Genomic DNA, 17,421 nt, shown 5'->3' on the forward strand with positions numbered 1-17,421 from the left:
GAAGTCGTAGTGACCCAGGGAAGGCACAAAATTCTGAAATCATGGGAAAGATGAACAACAATAGAGCAATGAATGCCCACAACCCCATATTATCAGAACCTGATAACACAGAAATTCAGGAATCTCCAGTAGATCAAATCAGGAATATAACTGTAGAAATAATATGGGACTTCCGAAAAGAATTTCGAGACAGTCTAAAAGAAATAAAGGAAGCAATCATTGAGGTAAAGGCCTCAATTCAAAGTATAAACAATCAATTAGACCACATGGAGAATAGAATCTCGCTCCTAGAAGATGATCACTCCAAAAACGAACGCATAATTCCTAACTTAGGAAAAAAAAATCAGACAGCAGGAATCTGACATTGAAGAAATATGGGCCCATTTTAAGACAGCTAACCTAAGAATAATCGGAATAGAGGAGGGGAAAGAAGGTGAAACCAAAGGGATCAACAATCTCTTCAAAGAAATAATAGGAGAAAATTTTCCAAACATAGAACAAGAGGTCGATACACAGGTCCAGGAAACTTATAGAACTCCCTTTAGACAGGATCGGAGAAGAGGATCCCCACGTCACATAATTGTCAAAATGACCAGTGTGGAAGCCAACTAGAGAATCTTAAAGGCAACAAAGACAAAAGGCCAAGTGACATTCAGAGGCAAACGAATTAACATCACTCCAGACTTCCCAAACCAAGTTTGAAAGCCAGAAGGGCTTGGAGTAACATATTCCAAACTCTGAAAGAAAACAACTTCCAGCCAAAAATTTCCTACCCAGCACAACTATCTATCAAATTAGATGGGGAAATAAGAAGCTTCCATGATAAACAGAAACTGAAGGATTTTATGTCTTCAAAACAAGCGCTAGGGGAGTGGTGAGTTGGCCTGGGCCAACCTTCCCCCTCATGCCATTTTGGCATGGGTCTGTAACTATTTTCTGTATTTCTATCTTTTTAATAAACTTCTTTAAATCTTCAGCAACTGAAAAAAAAGAAAAGCACTAAAGAAAATACTCAAAGAGATTAACTACAAAGAAGAAATAGGTAATACACACCAGAACCAGAGAAACAAGAGTTTTCATCCAGCAGACAACTAAGCAAAGAAGAATATTTTCATGTGTTCATTGGTTAAAATCTTTGGAGATTCATTAGTTATCTTTTACCTATTTCTAAAATGTATTGTTTGCTTTTATTGTTGCTAATTTTTAGGATTTCTATTTGGAATATTAATATACCTTCAGATATAGCATTTGGAAATATTTTATCCCATTCTATCAGTAACTTTTAACTCTGTTTACATTGTCTTTGGATGTACAATATTTTTTATTTTTAGGAAGTTTGTTTATTCTGTTGTTGCCTGTGCCTTTGAAATCATATCCAAGAAATCACTGCCAATTTCAATGTTGTGAAGTGTTATGACCCAGGTTTTCTTCTAAAAGTTTATAGTCTTAAGAGTTACATTTAGGTCTTTTATCTATTTTGAGTTAATATTTGTATATGGTGTTAGGTAAGGGTCCAATTTTATTCTTTTTTATGTAATTATTATTTTTCAACAATATTTAGTGAAAAGATTATTTCCTTCATCAAATGTTCTTAGAAGCTTTGTCAAAAATAACTTGACCATGGGTGTATTCATTTCGAGTCACCCCTCCATGCCAGTCTGGTATGGAGCTGTATTTCTATATTCTGTATTTCTATCTTTCTCATAAACTTCTTTAAATCTTCCAAAAAAAAAACTTGACCATATATGGAAGAATTTATTTCTAGGCTTTTTACTTTACTCCACTGTTTTATATATCTGCCTTTATAGCAGTACTACACTGTTTCAAATATTGTAGCTCTATAAGGTTTGAAATAAGAAAATGTATATCTTCTAGCTTTGTTCTTTTTCAAGATTCTTTTGGGTATTTAGAGTTCATTTTTCATGTTAGAATAGATTTTTTCTGAAAAAAATGTACAATAGTTTTACCTTAAAAAAGGAAAAAGAAAAAAAAATATCCTCTGGTAAGAAAGAAAGCAAAAACAAATACTGAAATGTTATCTCTAAGTGATCAAAAGTTTGATATCAGACAAATGAATCTGTTATGTGAGATTATCATTGTTAATTTTGGATAAATTGCTATAATATTAGATGTCAACCACTAAGCCAAGCATGGGAGGGATAGGGAGGGAATGGGGTGGGGATTGGGTAGGGGCTAACTGGGCGATGTGTGCATGTATGTCTACACAAGTTTTTATCCCTGATGTATGAATACAGTGCACCAATAAAAAAATTTAAGAAAAGAAAAAAATGTAATTTACAAAATAAGTTAGTGTCAAGATTTCATTTAAATAAACATTAATATTCTGAAATGCTTAATACTTTTATTAGTTTCTCCAAATCATGATGCACATATCTTGTCAATTACTAATAAAATACATTGGTAAGCTTAAGGGAAGCTAATGGCAAGAAGGGCCTCAGAACTATACTTTAGATTCTCTCAAAGATAAACTATAAGCCTTAGGATACTGAGAGTGATACTAATTTGAGAAATATGTCTCTGAGAAATTCTTCTTTTCACTCTTTCCTATAGAAAGCCATTGCTTTTAATGTCATGGGGCAGTTATGTCTAAACATCAGACACCTAGAAAATTTGATCTTCATCTAAGAATCTATACATCATTAGAAATGAGCCCACAACCTTATCTCAGTATGAATTTGTCTTGTTGAACCATTTGATCTTCAAGGGTTAATTGAACAACTGTTTTTCTGCATAAAGATACAATAAAATTATACAACCACAATGCTATATACACAAAATATGTTCTCCTGTTTATGATAGTCTGCCTGATAGTTCAACGTAGTCAAGCTGACACATTACAAAGCCATCAGTGTTGACAAAAAGCATTTTGGGATCCATAGTCTAAATAAGAATCTAAGTGGCTACTGACCTCTCTTAGAGATCCTTTCTGGAAGGTGGGCAGATCAGGCTTCTCATTTTAACTGTCATGGTTAAAATTGTAGATACTCAAAGGCCTTGTTGAGAGTTGGAGTAGAAACCTGTAGAATTTTTACAGTCCTGTCCAATGAACTAGAGGTTCCTCAGAGAAACAGTCTGTAGGAAAAGAAACTGTGGCTGATTGTTGGATGCTCTCAGATATCCATTCTCCAGTAATATAGCTCCCAATTGTTCATGGGCCATGACCACTCAGAATAAAGTTACAGTTAGCTGTGGCCTCCGATTAAGTGCTGTACAGTGGGGTACAAATAGAGGTAGCGAATGAAATTTATAGGAAGTCATCTCTACTTGGGTTAAATAAGAATGGCCAGCCAGACGTGGCGGCACACGCTTGTAATCCCACACGTTTGTAATCCCGGCATTTGGGAGGTGGAGGGCTGAGACAGGAGGATTTGGGTTCGCGGACAGCCCTAGCTACTTAGTGAGGCCAGGCGCAATGCAATGAGACACTGTTTCAAAATAAAGCACGGTGGCGGCGCACACTTGTAATCCTAGCGTTTAGGAGGTTGAGACAGGAGGATTGCACAGGTTTGAGGTCAGACTCAGCTACTGAGTGAGGCTCTCTGCAACTTGGTAAGACCCTGTTTCCAAATAAAGTATATAAAAAAAAATAGGTCTGGGAGTATAGCCTGGAAGTAGAAAAGCCCCTGGGTTCCACCCCCAGTATCACAAACATAAATAAATAAGAATAAAAAGGGGGGGCGGTGTAGCTTGGGTTCCATTTTCAGTACCAACCACACACACAAAAAAAAAAAGGAAAAAAAAAAGAAAAAAGAAAAAAGAAAAGGCCTTCGTGAAGGAAGTGGCATTTGAGGAACTTAAGGATGGATTTTTGCTGAGCCTGTGTGAGGGTCAGGTGTTCACAGGAGGCGGTCAGGCCTTACGGGGCGCCCTGTGTGTGTGCCAGTTGGTCTCTACGTGGGTGGGGTATAGCGCAGTCTGGCAGAGTCATCACTCAGAGTGTATGACTGTCGCAGATATGTTATGACAGTAACGCGGAGGGGGACACACGCAGGAGGCCAGCCTGAGCGTCGGCCCGGGGCCGTCCGCCCCGGCTGCAGTGCCGACTCCGGGCGGCAGGGGGCGCCGGCGCGCCGGGCCTGGGCGCCAGCCCCTCGGGCCCTCCCGCTCCCCGTCCCGGCCGCCGTCCGCCATGCGCGCGCTGCTGCGGCTGCTGCGCACAGGGCCCGCCGCCGTCGCCGGGCTGCCCGGGCCGCGCCGCGCCATGGCCCTGTACCGCACGGAGGAGCGCGGCGCGCCGCACACGCCGGATTACCGCGTCTTCTTCAGTGAGTAGCCGGCGGCCCTCCCCGCGCCGAGCGGAGGCCGAGGCCGAGGGCCTGCCCGCGCCGGCGGCCCTGCTGAGAGCCGCCCCCGGACGCGCGCCCCCGGACGCGCGCCCCCGGACGCGCGCCCCCGGACGCGCGCCCCCGACGCGCGCCCCCGACGCGCGCTCCGCACGTCACACCCGCGAGCCCGCCCCGCCCCGGGCGAGGCCGAGCCGCAGTCTGCGTGAGCGTCGCGACCGGGCCCTGGGCGCGCTTCTCCGTTGTGTTGTAGTGGGTCCGGGGATTAAACCCCGAGGCGTCCCGCCTCCGAGACACACCCCCAGCCCTATTTTTTAGTCTTTTTATTTTTGAAAGAGGATGAGTTGCCGAGGGCCTCACTAAGTAGCCGAAGCTGGCCGGAAACCGCGATCCTCCTGTCTCAGCCTTCCAAATGCTGGGATTACAAGCGTGCGCCACCACGCCCGGCTAGTGTCATTATTGATAAATTTATAAAATATTTATAGTTATCCTACTTCAGTTTGCAGCTGAGGATTATTTTATGGGAGAGAGAACAGAGCTTGCAGAAACTGGTTGCTCTGCCCCTCCATAATACAACTGCTTCCTCGTCATTATTTGCTCAAGATTTATCAGGAAACCCTTAACAAAAAAATCTCAAGTTTCTTTTCTTTTTTGTGGTACTGGGAATGGAGCCCAGGGGCTTTCTACCTCCGGCTACACCCTCAGACCTATTTTACATTTTATTTTGAAACAGGGTATCACTAAGCTGCAGAGAGCCTCACTAAGTGAGGCTGGCTTCAAACCTGTGTGATCCTCCTGCCTCAGCCTCCCAAGTACTGGGATTACAGGCCTGCGCCACCACACAGGCCTTAAAATCTCAAGTTTCTAAATGGATTCTGTTCCTATTACTAGGAATTGATTTCCACAGAAACAATGTTATACAATGGCAGTTAGATTTTTCTGTGTGTGTGTGTGTGTGTGTGTGTGTGTGTGTGTTTGCATGTGCACAGGCACCCTGGAGATTTAATCCAGAGGCATTCCATATGAACCGTGCCCTCAGCCCCATTTCATTTTTTATTTCGAAACAGGGTCTTACTAAGTTGTTGGATGGCCTCACTAAGTTGCTGAGGCCTATCCCCGTTTCAGCCTTCCAAATACTAGGATTACAAGCGTGCGCCACCATGACACGCTGACAGCTTTTTAAGCAGATAGGAGCATGTCTACTGCAAGATGTGATGAAAGTATTCTAGATTTTCAATAAGTACAGTGATTAATAGTTGATAAAAATTAAGTGTCTAGCATACTTGGTAGATATGGTACAGATAAGGTTTTAGTTATAGGCCTTGCCCATAAGAACTTTATAATATCAGCACAACTAATTAAGGAGAATGTAAAAATACTACAAAATATTTGCTTGACTGTTGGTTGAGAAAAAACAGTTTTGAAGAAACGAGCTCAACAGCATAGCTGGCCAGTCACTGGATTGGAATGGGGAGTCCTAGGCCTTACTTCTGGTTCTGCCATTAACACACACAGTGTCCCCCTCCCCTCTTGTTAAGCAAGCGATTACTACATTTATTTCTCAAGAGGCTAGTTTCTTCATCTAGAAGAAGAAGTTTGCCTTGAAGTGCTCCTCAAGGTCCTCCCGGTATTTCCAGAAGGCATTGAATGAATAATGGACATTCTAATAGTCTCTATTGGGACAGTTCCTGTTGGGGTCCTTTCTAGGCTATATTGACCTGTGGTTGTGGTTGGTTTCTTTTCTGTAACTAAAATGCCATACATAAAATATATTTTTAATTCAGCTGGGTAAACGGGGCAGAAAAGAAGAGGAAGAAAAAAAGGTTTTGCTGCCCGAATTGGACAAGAAATAGAAGAAAGTAGAGCGTGCTTTGGGGAGGGCTCAAAGAGTGTGATTCTGATTGGAAGGGGTTGAGTGAAACAATTCTTGAACTAGCCACCAGATGGCATTGTTGGCCCATTACTGCTTGCTGCTAGAGTAGGACAAAAATGACTGGAAGCCACTTGAGGGTGGCTGGGGTGAGGGGAAAATAATAAGTCAATTGCTCTTTGTGAAGGTGGTCAGAAGTAACTTAGAGCATAGAGTTTGAAATTTCCCAACACATACATGATAATATTTGAGGAAATGTTAACTACCCTGATTTGATCATTAACACATTATATACTGGTGTTGAATTATAATATTTACCCCATAAATAGGTACAGAGGAGTATATGTCAGATTTTTTTAAGAGATGGACACACACTCAATATGTGTCTGTCAGCACTATTAGGGTGTAATTCTGTCTTAAAAGAAAAATGTGAATGTAGCACTACAGGGCAGAAAATCGTTATTCAGTACTATGAAAGTGGAAGCACTTCCCACATTCCCAAATATATCCCAAGTCTCTGAAATACCAGTATGGTGGGGGATATGATATTCTGAGCTTAATCTGTGTAATTGGTTTCTCTTTACTGACATTAAGAAGAATATGAATAAATGACTGACGTAGTACTTCCTTTTTTAAATTGTTGTTGAACTTTGTAGAAACTATATGGAAACAAGACAGTATGGTATAGGGGAAAGAGCATCCAGACTCATCAGGCCTTGTTGGTGCCAGCCCTGTTCCTACCTGGAGGCATTGAATGAATAATGGACATTCTAATAGTCTCTATTGGGACAGTTCCTATTGGGGTCCTTTCTAGGCTATATTGGCCTGTGTTTGTGGTTGGGTTCTTTAGCTGTGAATAGACTTTAGACTCATGATTTTTCTTTTTTGTGGTATTTTTTATTTCCTGGAGGAGCTCCCTGCAGGGGCTCAGGTCACCTCCTCTCTCTGTACTTCCTGTCATTAAATCATGGAGTGAGGAGATTGTACCAGGTCATTTCTCAAGCTATGCCTAGTGAACAAGCATTCCAGTACTTTCTCAGAACATTGTGAATATCTAAGTGACGCTAGGATTTTATTGAACTCAGTTTGAGAAGCACTGTGGGAGATGTTTTTTGTTTTGTTTTGTTTTGTTTTATACTGGGGATGGAAACCATGGGCTTTCTACCTCCGGGTTTTACTCCCAGACCTATTTTGTATTTTATTTGGAAATAGGGTCTCACTAAGTTGCTGAGAGCCTCACTAAGTAGCTGAGGCTGCCTTCGAACCTTTGCGATCCTCCTGCCTCAGCTTCCCAAACGCTGGGATTACAAATGTGCACCACCACACCCTGCAGGAGATGTTTTTTGCAACTTCCGGAAGCAACCATGTGGTGGCAATAATTCTAGACCAATATTCAAACACAGAAACCTTGGTCTTGACTTCACCTTCTTGGATGACCACTTGGCTGGGAGAACTACCAGATGGCATCACTTAGCTCAGAGGATACTCTTTAGCTCAGTTTCTCTGTAAAATGGGGTTAGCACTAATAATTCTATAGAATTGCTGTGTTAATTAATTGAGACTATTAAAAATCAGTGTCTTCTATGCTTTTTCCTTTTTTTCTTTTGACTTGTAACACAGTAGACAAATTCTTATTGTTAAATTCTGCGAATGGTGAAAGTAATGGAATGTGTGTAAAAGTGAATCTTTTGAGTGCTAAATTACTAATTCCTAGATCTTAGAATTTTAATGGATATTTCCCTACAGCCTTTTGTATAGTTTTTAACTGTAAAACCATCATGCAATTAGACTTGTTCTCATAGGACCAAAGACCTACCATTTCATGTCAATACACCTGTGATGACTTGGGTGTTTTGTTGTATTAGCGAAAATTTTATATTTTAAACTTTTCTTACAGATTAGAGAAAAGCTAGGCTTTTCATAATTTGGATTTTTGTTACTGCGGAGTAGAAAACTGGTTTACTTAGAGAAACAGTGGTATAGATAATACAAGTTACTTTTAGGTAGACTGAGGATGAATCATGCAGCTCTTTAGGAATTGGCGTTATCATTTACAGTAAGCATAGGCTTATGTTGAAATGTTTTCTGTAAGTAAATCTTTTGAGTAATAGGTGGAACATGCCAATGAATGAGCCATACATTTGAGCTTAATGAAACTTTCCATGAATACATTCCTGTAACCTTTTAATTTTTAAATTGACCTATATCAAGGTGGAACTGACATAGTAAGCCATGCTGGATACCGTGTAAATAGAGAAAAATTAGATTTAGTTGACTTGAGGGCCCTCAATCCTTCAAACATCTTAATTTCCTAAAGTAGTATGAAATAGAAATAGTATGCTCTAGATGGAAGAAAGGACAAATTTTTATTGAAGTTGATTTTTAAACTTAAGTTTCCTAATTCTATCAGAAAATAAAATAGCTAGCTTTATAGAAGTTCCAGGAAGAATCTCTTTTTTTTTTTTTTTTGGTGAGTCTGGGGGTGGAACCCAGGGGCATTCGATCTCCATCTCCTGTCATATATATATATATATATATATATTATTTAATTTTGAAACCGGGTCTCACTGAGTTGCAGAGGGCCTCACTAAGCAGCTGAGGCTGTTCGCGAACTGCGACCCTCCGGTCTCAGCCTCCCGAATGCTGGGATTACAAGCGTGCGCCACCACGCCTGGCTAAGAATCTCTATAAATGGTTTTAGTAACTGTGAAATAGTATGTTGGTACCTGGCATCAATGCCTCCATTTGGTGTGTATGCATAATATGAGATACAGGTTTCACATTTCCTTCGGCTTTCTCACTTGCTAGTACAAGTAATAAATTTTTAGAAACAGGTCCCTTGCAAAATGATAGAATAAAATCTAATTTCAGACCAAAGGGAAAGTTTTGATACTGGCCATATCTTGTGTATGTTGATAGGCCTGATAGAATTCATTAATTTTTGTCCAGGCATACAGCCTGATTTTGACAGTAAAGGAACACCAAGACAAAAGGACCTGGTGACTGCCTGGCGTGGTGGCACACGCTTGTAATCCCCGCGCTTGGGAGGCAGAGACAGGAGGATCACGCAGGTTTGAAGTCAGCCACACTGGTTTAAGAGACCGTTTCCAAATAAAAAGTATAAAATAGGTCTGGAGGTCTGGGAGCATAGCCTGGAGGTAGAAGGGCTTCCAGGAACCCTAGTACCACCAAAAAAACAAACACAAAAACAAAAACACAAAAAAAAAAAAAGGACCTGGTGACTACAATCATTTATCTTACCTTTCTCCTAATAAATATTAAAGTGATACTAAGTGAAGGTAAGAAAGTGTGATCCTGAAACAACAATTCGGAAGCCTTAGAGCTTGGGATTTCAAATATGTTATAAAATATGTTTTTAGAAGATGGATAGTTACAATGAGGCAGAATGGAGGAGATCCCAGCTTAGGCAGATGTGCACAGGGGGATTCTCCCAAAGGAAGAAGCTGACCTGCTTTGGAGAGCCTGGGAGAGGCTGTGGGTATGTTGATACGGATTGGATAGAGGGTGAGAGTGAGAGGCGCAGCCTACAGAGGGGAGTAATTTAATATATATCACAAATATTTACCTTGCAGGTTTGGGCTCCCGAGGTGCCCTGGTTCCTCCTATAGAAATTGGAAGTGGGAAGGGAAGGAGAAAGGCTGACTGCCTAGTCCCCCGCCTGAACAGGATTTCTAGTCACTTTTCCTAGTTTCTTATTTTTAAGTGTAAACCAAATAAATGACCAAGGATACTTCAGTTGGGGTGTGATCACTATAAGCCCACCAAACTGTTTTTGTGAAGGCCACCAGTGACCTTCATGCTGCAAATATAAGGCTCATCTTAAATTTTAATGTTCACTTGGTGTGACATATCAACAGAACTCATCACAGTTGGTCACTTTCTTTCTTTCTTTTTATATTTTTTAGAACTGGGGATCAAACCCAGAGGCATTCTACCTCAGAGTTATTATTTTTCTACCCAGCCCTATTTTTTAATTTTATGTTTGTTTTGGAAATGGGGTCTCACTAAGTTCCGGAGGGCCTCACTAAGTAGCTTAGGCTGGCTGCGAACCTGCGATCCTCTTGTCTCAGCCTCCCAACCACTGGGATTACAAGCGTGGACCACCATGCCCAGCTTCACTTTCTTCTTTAAAACACTTTTTTTCCTTCTTTTTGTCTCTGGACAACATATCTCTTAGTTATCATTCTTTGATGGCTTCTCTTTCACATTCTTCCTTGCTGGTCCCTTCTTACAGTTCTAAATATGAACCTTTGAAGTGCTCAGGTTTCAATTCTTAGTATACTTTTCTATCTATACTGTCTCCGGGACAAAGGTTATTATCAAGCCTTTTCTGTAAATGACCACTTAGGAAATATATTTGGCTTTTTTTTTTTTTTTTTTTTTGGTACTGAGGATTGAACCCAGGGACATTCTACCTCTGAGCTACACCCCCAGCCCTGTTTTTTATTTTTTATTTTGAAAAAGGGTCTCACTGAGTTGCAAAGGGCCTCACTAAGTAGCTAGGGCTGTCCACAAACCAGGATCCTCCAGTCTCAGCCTCCCAAATGCTGGGATTACAAGTGTGCACCACCATACCCAGCTTATATTTGCCTTTATGAATAATACTGTCTATCACAACTGCCCAGATATGCCATTTAGCATACAAACTACAAGACAGTAAATGTATGGATGTGCTAGGTTTCAGTAAGACTTATTCACAAAAGTAAAAACAGGCTGGATGTGGCCCACTAACCTGAATTTGCTGACTTTTGCTTTTGCTATAGGTGAGTCCATTAAGCGCTTTAGCATTAGAGACCATCTACAATTCCCAGATTTGTACCAGTGGCCTCAGTATAAACTGATTCGGTTCACACTGATTCCTATTGAAACTCAAGATTTACACACCCAGCTTCCCACTTTGTATTTCTACTGAACTGTTCAAAAAGCACCTCAAGGTTAACATGTATAAAACAGAAGTCCTGATCTCCCACCCAATTTGTTTCTTTCTCTTTCTTTATCAAATTAGAATTAGCATATTCAACATGTAAATATTCTTTGTAGTAAGAGCGTTAAAAAGGCTTTTTTTCTAGCTATCTTGAGATTATAGTTATTATTGTATATTGAAAAATGCATCATTATTAACTATGGTCACTCTACTGTTTAATAGAATAGAACCAGAACTTAATCCTCTTGTCTATTTTTTGTTTCTTTGCTTATGGAGCTGGGGATTGAATCCAGGGCCTCATGTATATGTATGCTAGGCAAGCTCTTTACCACCAAGCTGCATCCCCTGCTCCAATGTTGTATTGCTTGACTGACCTCTCCCTCTTCCTTAGGAATAATAACCTATAACCTAAGAACCATTCTTGTTGCTTCTCTTTCTTTTACACAAATCTAGCTCATTCGTATATCCTTTGAAAACACATCCAGCTCTGCAATCAAAACTTACGTAAAGGACAGTACTTTCTTTTTTTTTTTTTTAATTGTTGTTTGTGGTACTGGATATTGAACCCAGGGGCATTCTACCTCTGAACTACATCTTCAGCCCTATTATTTATTTGTTTGTTTGTTTATTTGGTACTGGGGATGGAACTCAGGGGTATTCTACCTTTGAGCTACACCCCAGCCCTATTTTTTATTCTTTATTTTGAAACAGGGTCCAGCTGAGTTGCAGAAGGCTTCAGTAAGTAGCTGAGGCTGTCCGCAAACCGCAGTCCTCCTGTCTCAGCCTCACAAATGCTCGGATTACAAGTTTGTGCCACCACTCCTGGCCCTAATCTTTATTTATTTAATTTATTTATTTTTTATTGGTGCATTATATTCATACATCATATTAAGGTAAAAAACTTGTGTGGACATACATGTGTACATCACCCATTTAGCCCCTACCCAATTCCCACCCATTCGCTCCCCATCCTTCCTTCCCATGCTTGGCTTAGTGGTTGACTTCGATATGTTTAAATACATCGTGTATTATAGAGAATTTCCTTACCTAGAGGACAGTACTTTCTGTACCTCTATTCCTGCCACTTGGTCCATGTCACCATGTTCTTCAGTTGAACAGTTGTAGAAGCTTCCTGGTTCTTCACCTTTAGTCCCTTCTCATACAGCAGTCACACTGATTCTTTAAACCCATCTAGGCTCTACTCCAAACCCCAATGGCTATCATACTTAGAAGAAATATTTACCTTGGCCTACAAGGTCTGGTTTGGTGTACTACAGGGCTTCCCCTCTGATCGCACCACCTGCCGGTCTTCCCTCTGATCGCTGCACTCCTGTCATCCTGTCTCCTTGCTGTTTCTTACACTGGCACCTGTGTTCCCTGCCGTCACCTATCTTTTCAGTGCGTGGTGCTCCTCCTCCCTCAGGGTTCGCCAGAACCACTCCTTCACTTACTCAGACCCTCCAAGAGCTCTTCCCTGGCCAGTTAGTATAAAACATTGCCCTTCCATGAGCTACTCCTTATGCATCCTGATTTGTTTTCCCTTATAGTGCTTGTCATTCATACCAGCTATAGTATATACATATTCATTGCTTCTATTCCCCCACTAGAATACAAGTTATATAAGAGCAGAGAATTGGAATTTGTATTCCTGATACATAGAATAGTGCTTGGTATAGGGTGTATGTTCAGTAAATATTTACTGAATGAATTAATGTAAGGAAAGCTTAGAAATTAAATAGGAAAAATAGAAAACAGAAAGAGGAGACCTTGAATTTGAAGTTGGTTAAGTGTTTTCTGACGTGTGTGTGGGGGGGAGATGCTGGGGATTGAACCCAGGGGCATTCTACCTCTAAACTACACCCCCAGCCTAATTTTTTATTCTTAATTTGAAACAAGGTCTCACTAAGTTGCTGAGGGCCTCACTAAGGAGCTGAGGCTGGCTGCAAACCCAGATCCTCCTGTCTCAGCCTTCCAAGTACTGGGATTAAAAGTATGTGCCACCACACCCGGCTTTCTGAGATCTTAAATGCTGTTCTACCTGTGAAAAAGGAAGAGGAGGCTGTGAAGAAACAGCCACAGAGCTCTTGGAAATTAAAGTACAATTGCTTAAATACATAAAGAAAACCTTAGTACAAGGTGTAGCGAATTGTGTTCTGTTGTAAGCCACATTTGTGATGATTTGTTAGAGCAGCCTAAGAAACTTGCTGAGACAAGTTAGAGGAGAAGGTAACTAAATCTACCAGGAAGTAGAACGAAATGTCAGAAATAAAAAATGAGGTAAAAGGAAGAGATGTGGACATTCTAAGATTTCCATCAGATGACTAACATGAGTTTCAAAAGGAAGAAAGAGCTACATGGAGAGGACATTCTCAAAGGGATAATAGAGCTCTAAAAGTTGAAGGACCCACATGTTCAGATTCCCAGTCACCTTATCATGCAATCTCAGAAGATAGAGACTATGATGAAGACCCAAGAAGTGACTGAGGAGCTGAGGGTAGGAGGAGCCCAGGTTGCCTGCAAAGGGTCAACTTGTGGCTGACATACTGGCACTAGGGAATGGTTCATGACCATAGAGTAATACCTTTATAATTTTGAGAGAACATAATTTTCCTCCTGGAATTCTCTACCCAGCCAGCCATCAGTCTGGGGCAAGGACCACATAATGACATTTCATACTTAAGGAATTTATTTCACATGCAATCATTTGACAGAACACATGTTAGGGATTTGGTTCGGCAAAATAAGCAAGTAAACCAAAAGAGATGGCTGCATGTATCCAGAAAACAGAAGGTCTTAGCTGGGGGCAAAGGAGCAAAATCTCAGGATGCCAGGAGAGCATCCTGGCTGATTGAGGCAGGAGAATAGAGGGTTCCAGAGGGAGCTATTTAGGTAAGGAGGGGATTCCAGTTTTGATGGTGTCTGTGAGGCACTGGAGTAATTTGTACAAGATGTGATCATGACAGACAGTGCATAAAGGTTATTAGCCCAAAGAAAATAAAAGTTGAAGGAAAAAAAATTGATTTTAACAGCCACTTGCCCAAAATCACCAAGATAATGCTTCTCAAACTTGCATGAGTGTAAGAACTACCTGGAGTACCTGCTAAGATTAAGTATCTATGCCTTTCTCCCTGAGATTCTGATTCACTAATATGTGGTTCAGGGATCTGCATTCTAATAAGAGCTCTAGGTTTATCTTGTCCTCAGAAAGATTTTGGAAATATACTAATCAGAAAAGCATAGAATATCTGGTATGATTGTTGATCATTCTGTCAGCCTTGAAATGAAAAAATATGAGTACAAAAAGTTCAAAGGGAGAAGAATGAAGAAAGAGAAGTAAAAGGTAGGGTAGGGGAGTCAAGAAGTACTGCATAGCCAGGCCTGGTGGCACATGCTTGTAATCCCAGTACTTAGAAAGCTGATAGGAGGATTGTGCAGGTTTGAAGCCAGCCTCAGCAGCTTAGTGAGACTCGTCAGCAACTTAGTGAGACCCAGTTTCCAAATAAAATATAAAATAGGTCTGGAGGTATGAATCAGAGGTAGAAGGCCCCTGGGTTCCATCCACAGTACCACACACACACACACACACACACACACACACACACACACACAAAAGTACTGCATAGGGTTGGCAGAACAGGGAACTAAGGCATAAAGTGCTAAAATTAGCCAATCAAGAATTTAAGAGGCAAGAACTTCCGGGAAGATGGCGACTGAGAAAAGCGGGGCTTAAGAGCCCCGCTAACAACCAATCTCCATTACCACAAAATCAGCGCCATTCATAGCCAGAAAACATCATCACCAGAGAAACAAAAAAATCACCAGGCTCCAGAGAGAAAGCGAACTGAGAACAGAGCTCAGAGCCACAGAGGAGATACACTGGCCTCACGCCTGAGGACGTGGCAGCAGCGCCATACTGCCGGCGGCAGCAGCGGCGAACACACCGGACGGCTACAGCAAGCCGAGGTGAGCCGCTGTGGAACAGCCAGGTGGGATTTTTCAGCGCAGGGAGCATCTAAAGCTCCCAGTGGCTGAGCTCAGCACATGCTGCAGGGACTCAGAGTGGAACTCAAAACCAAGAAGAAATAAGCTAGCCTCATGGCCGAGGGTGTAGCAGCGGCGCCATATTGCCACCGGCGGCAGCAGCAGCGAATTCACCAAGTCCAGTACAGCTACATCTGCGAACTCAAGAACAGTGAGTCAAAATGCGGGTCACAGAGGAGAAATCCCAGTACTGTACTCCCTGGGACTTGACCCAGTGGGGGAGTGGCGGTGGCAGAGATATCACACCATAGGAGAACGTGCAACCTGGCACCCCCCCATAGTTTAAAGTAGCCTCTATCAACTCCCTGGGTCGGAGACTCTGTGATACAACCCAGTAAAGGAGTAGTGGGGTCTGAGATACTACAGACTTGAGATCTAGAGCACCTTAAGTGAAGTCATAGTGACCCAAGGGAAGAAACCAGAGAAGGCACAAACTTCCGAAATCATGGGAAAGAGGAATAACACTGGAGCAATGAATGTCCACAACCCCACAACATCAGAACCCGATAAAACAGAAAATCAGAGATTTCTAGAAGATCAAATCAGGAAAATAACTGTAGAAATAACAGAGGTGCTTCGAAAAGAACTCAGAGAGAGCCAAAAAGAGATAAAGGATGCAATTAATGAAGTAAAAGCCTCAATTCAAAGCACAAACAACCGATTAGACCACATGAAGAACAGAATCTCGCTCTTAGCAGATGATCATTCCAAAAATGAACGCATAGTTTCTAATCTAGAAAAAAATATCCAACAGCAGGAATTTGACATTGAAGAAATATGGGCCCATTTTAAGAGAGCTAACCTAAGAATAATTGGAATAGAGGAGGGGAAAGAAGGTGAAACCAAAGGGATCAACAATCTCTTTAAGGAAGTAGTAGCAGGAAATATTCCAAACATAGAGCAAGAGGTTGATACACAGATCCAGGAAACTTATAGAACTCCCTTTAGACAGGATCAGAGAAGAGGATCCCCACGCCACATAATTGTCAAAATGACCAATGTGGAAGCCAAGCAGAGAATCTTAAAGGCAACAAAAACAAGGGGCCACATGACATTCAGAGGCAACCCAATTAGAATCACTCCAGACTTCCCAAACCAAGTCATGAGAGCCAGAAGGGCTTGGAGTAACATATTCCAAACTCTGAAAGAAAACAACTTCCAGCCAAAAATTTCCTACCCAGCAAAACTTTCTATCAAATTAGATGGAAAAATAAGAAGCTTCCATGACAAACAGAAACTGAAGGAATTTATGTCTTCAAAACCAGCGCTAAAGAAAATACTCAAAGAGATTAACTACAAAGAAGAAATATGTAACACACACCAGAACCAGAGAAACAAGATTTTCCATCCAACAGACAACTAAGATTGGTTATCTGTGGAGATTCATTATTTATGTTAGTCTTTTACCTATCTCTAAATGGTATTGTTTGCCTTTATTGTTGTTAATTTTTAGGACTTCTAGTTGGAATATTAATATACCTTCAGATATAGCATTTGGAAATATTTTATCCCATTCTATTAGTAACTTTTAACTCTGTTTACATTGTCTTTGGATATACAATATTTTTTTATTTTTTAGGGAGTTTGTATACTCTTCTGTTGCCTGTGCCATTGAAATCATATCCAAGAAATCACTGCCAATTTCAATGTTGTGAGGTTTTATGACCCAGAATTTCTTCTAAAAGTTTATAGTCTTAAGATTTATATTTAGGTCTTTTATCTATTTTGAGTTAATACTTGTATATGGGATTAGGTAAGGGTCCAATTTTATTCTTTTCCATGTAATTATTATTTTTCAACAATATTTAGTTAAAAGATTATTATTTCCACCACCAAATCTTCGTGGAAACCTTGTCAAAAATAACTTGACAATATAGGGAAGAATTTAGCTCTAGGCTTTTATTTAACTCCAGTGGTTTATATATCTGCCTTTAGAATAGTGCTACACTGTTTCAATTATTGTAGCTCTATATGGTTTGAAATCAGAAAATATATATCTTCTAGCTTTGTTCTTTTTCAAGATCATTTTGGGTATCTAGAATCCATATTCCATATTAGGATAGTTTTTTTCTGAAAAATAAATATATAAATATATGATAGTTTCACCTAAAAAATAGAAAAAAAAATTCTCTGGTAGGAAAGAAAGCAAAAAGAAATATTGAAATGTTATCTTTAAGTCATCAAAAGCTTGATATCAGACAAATGAAACTGTTATGTGAGATTATCATTTTTAATTTTGGATAAATTGCTATAATACTAGA

The 17,421-nt window shown here is 40.6% G+C and overlaps 1 protein-coding gene across 1 annotated transcript in view; it reads left to right on the forward strand.

The window, feature by feature from the left end:
* Window positions 1–4,204: 4,204 nt before the first annotated feature.
* PPA2 (inorganic pyrophosphatase 2) overlaps window positions 4,205–17,421 on the forward strand; it is a gene marked incomplete at its 3' end in the record, with an annotated part of 106,548 nt that continues 93,331 nt past the window's right edge. The window contains exon 1 of the mRNA XM_080697324.1: window positions 4,205–4,286. Coding sequence (XP_080553450.1) covers window positions 4,223–4,286 — 64 coding nt within the window. The 5' untranslated portion in view covers window positions 4,205–4,222. The remainder of the gene's footprint in view (window positions 4,287–17,421) is intronic.

Source organism: Muscardinus avellanarius, assembly GCF_963383645.1.
Source record: "Muscardinus avellanarius genome assembly, chromosome: 6".
Classification (NCBI taxonomy): Eukaryota; Metazoa; Chordata; class Mammalia; order Rodentia; family Gliridae; genus Muscardinus; species Muscardinus avellanarius.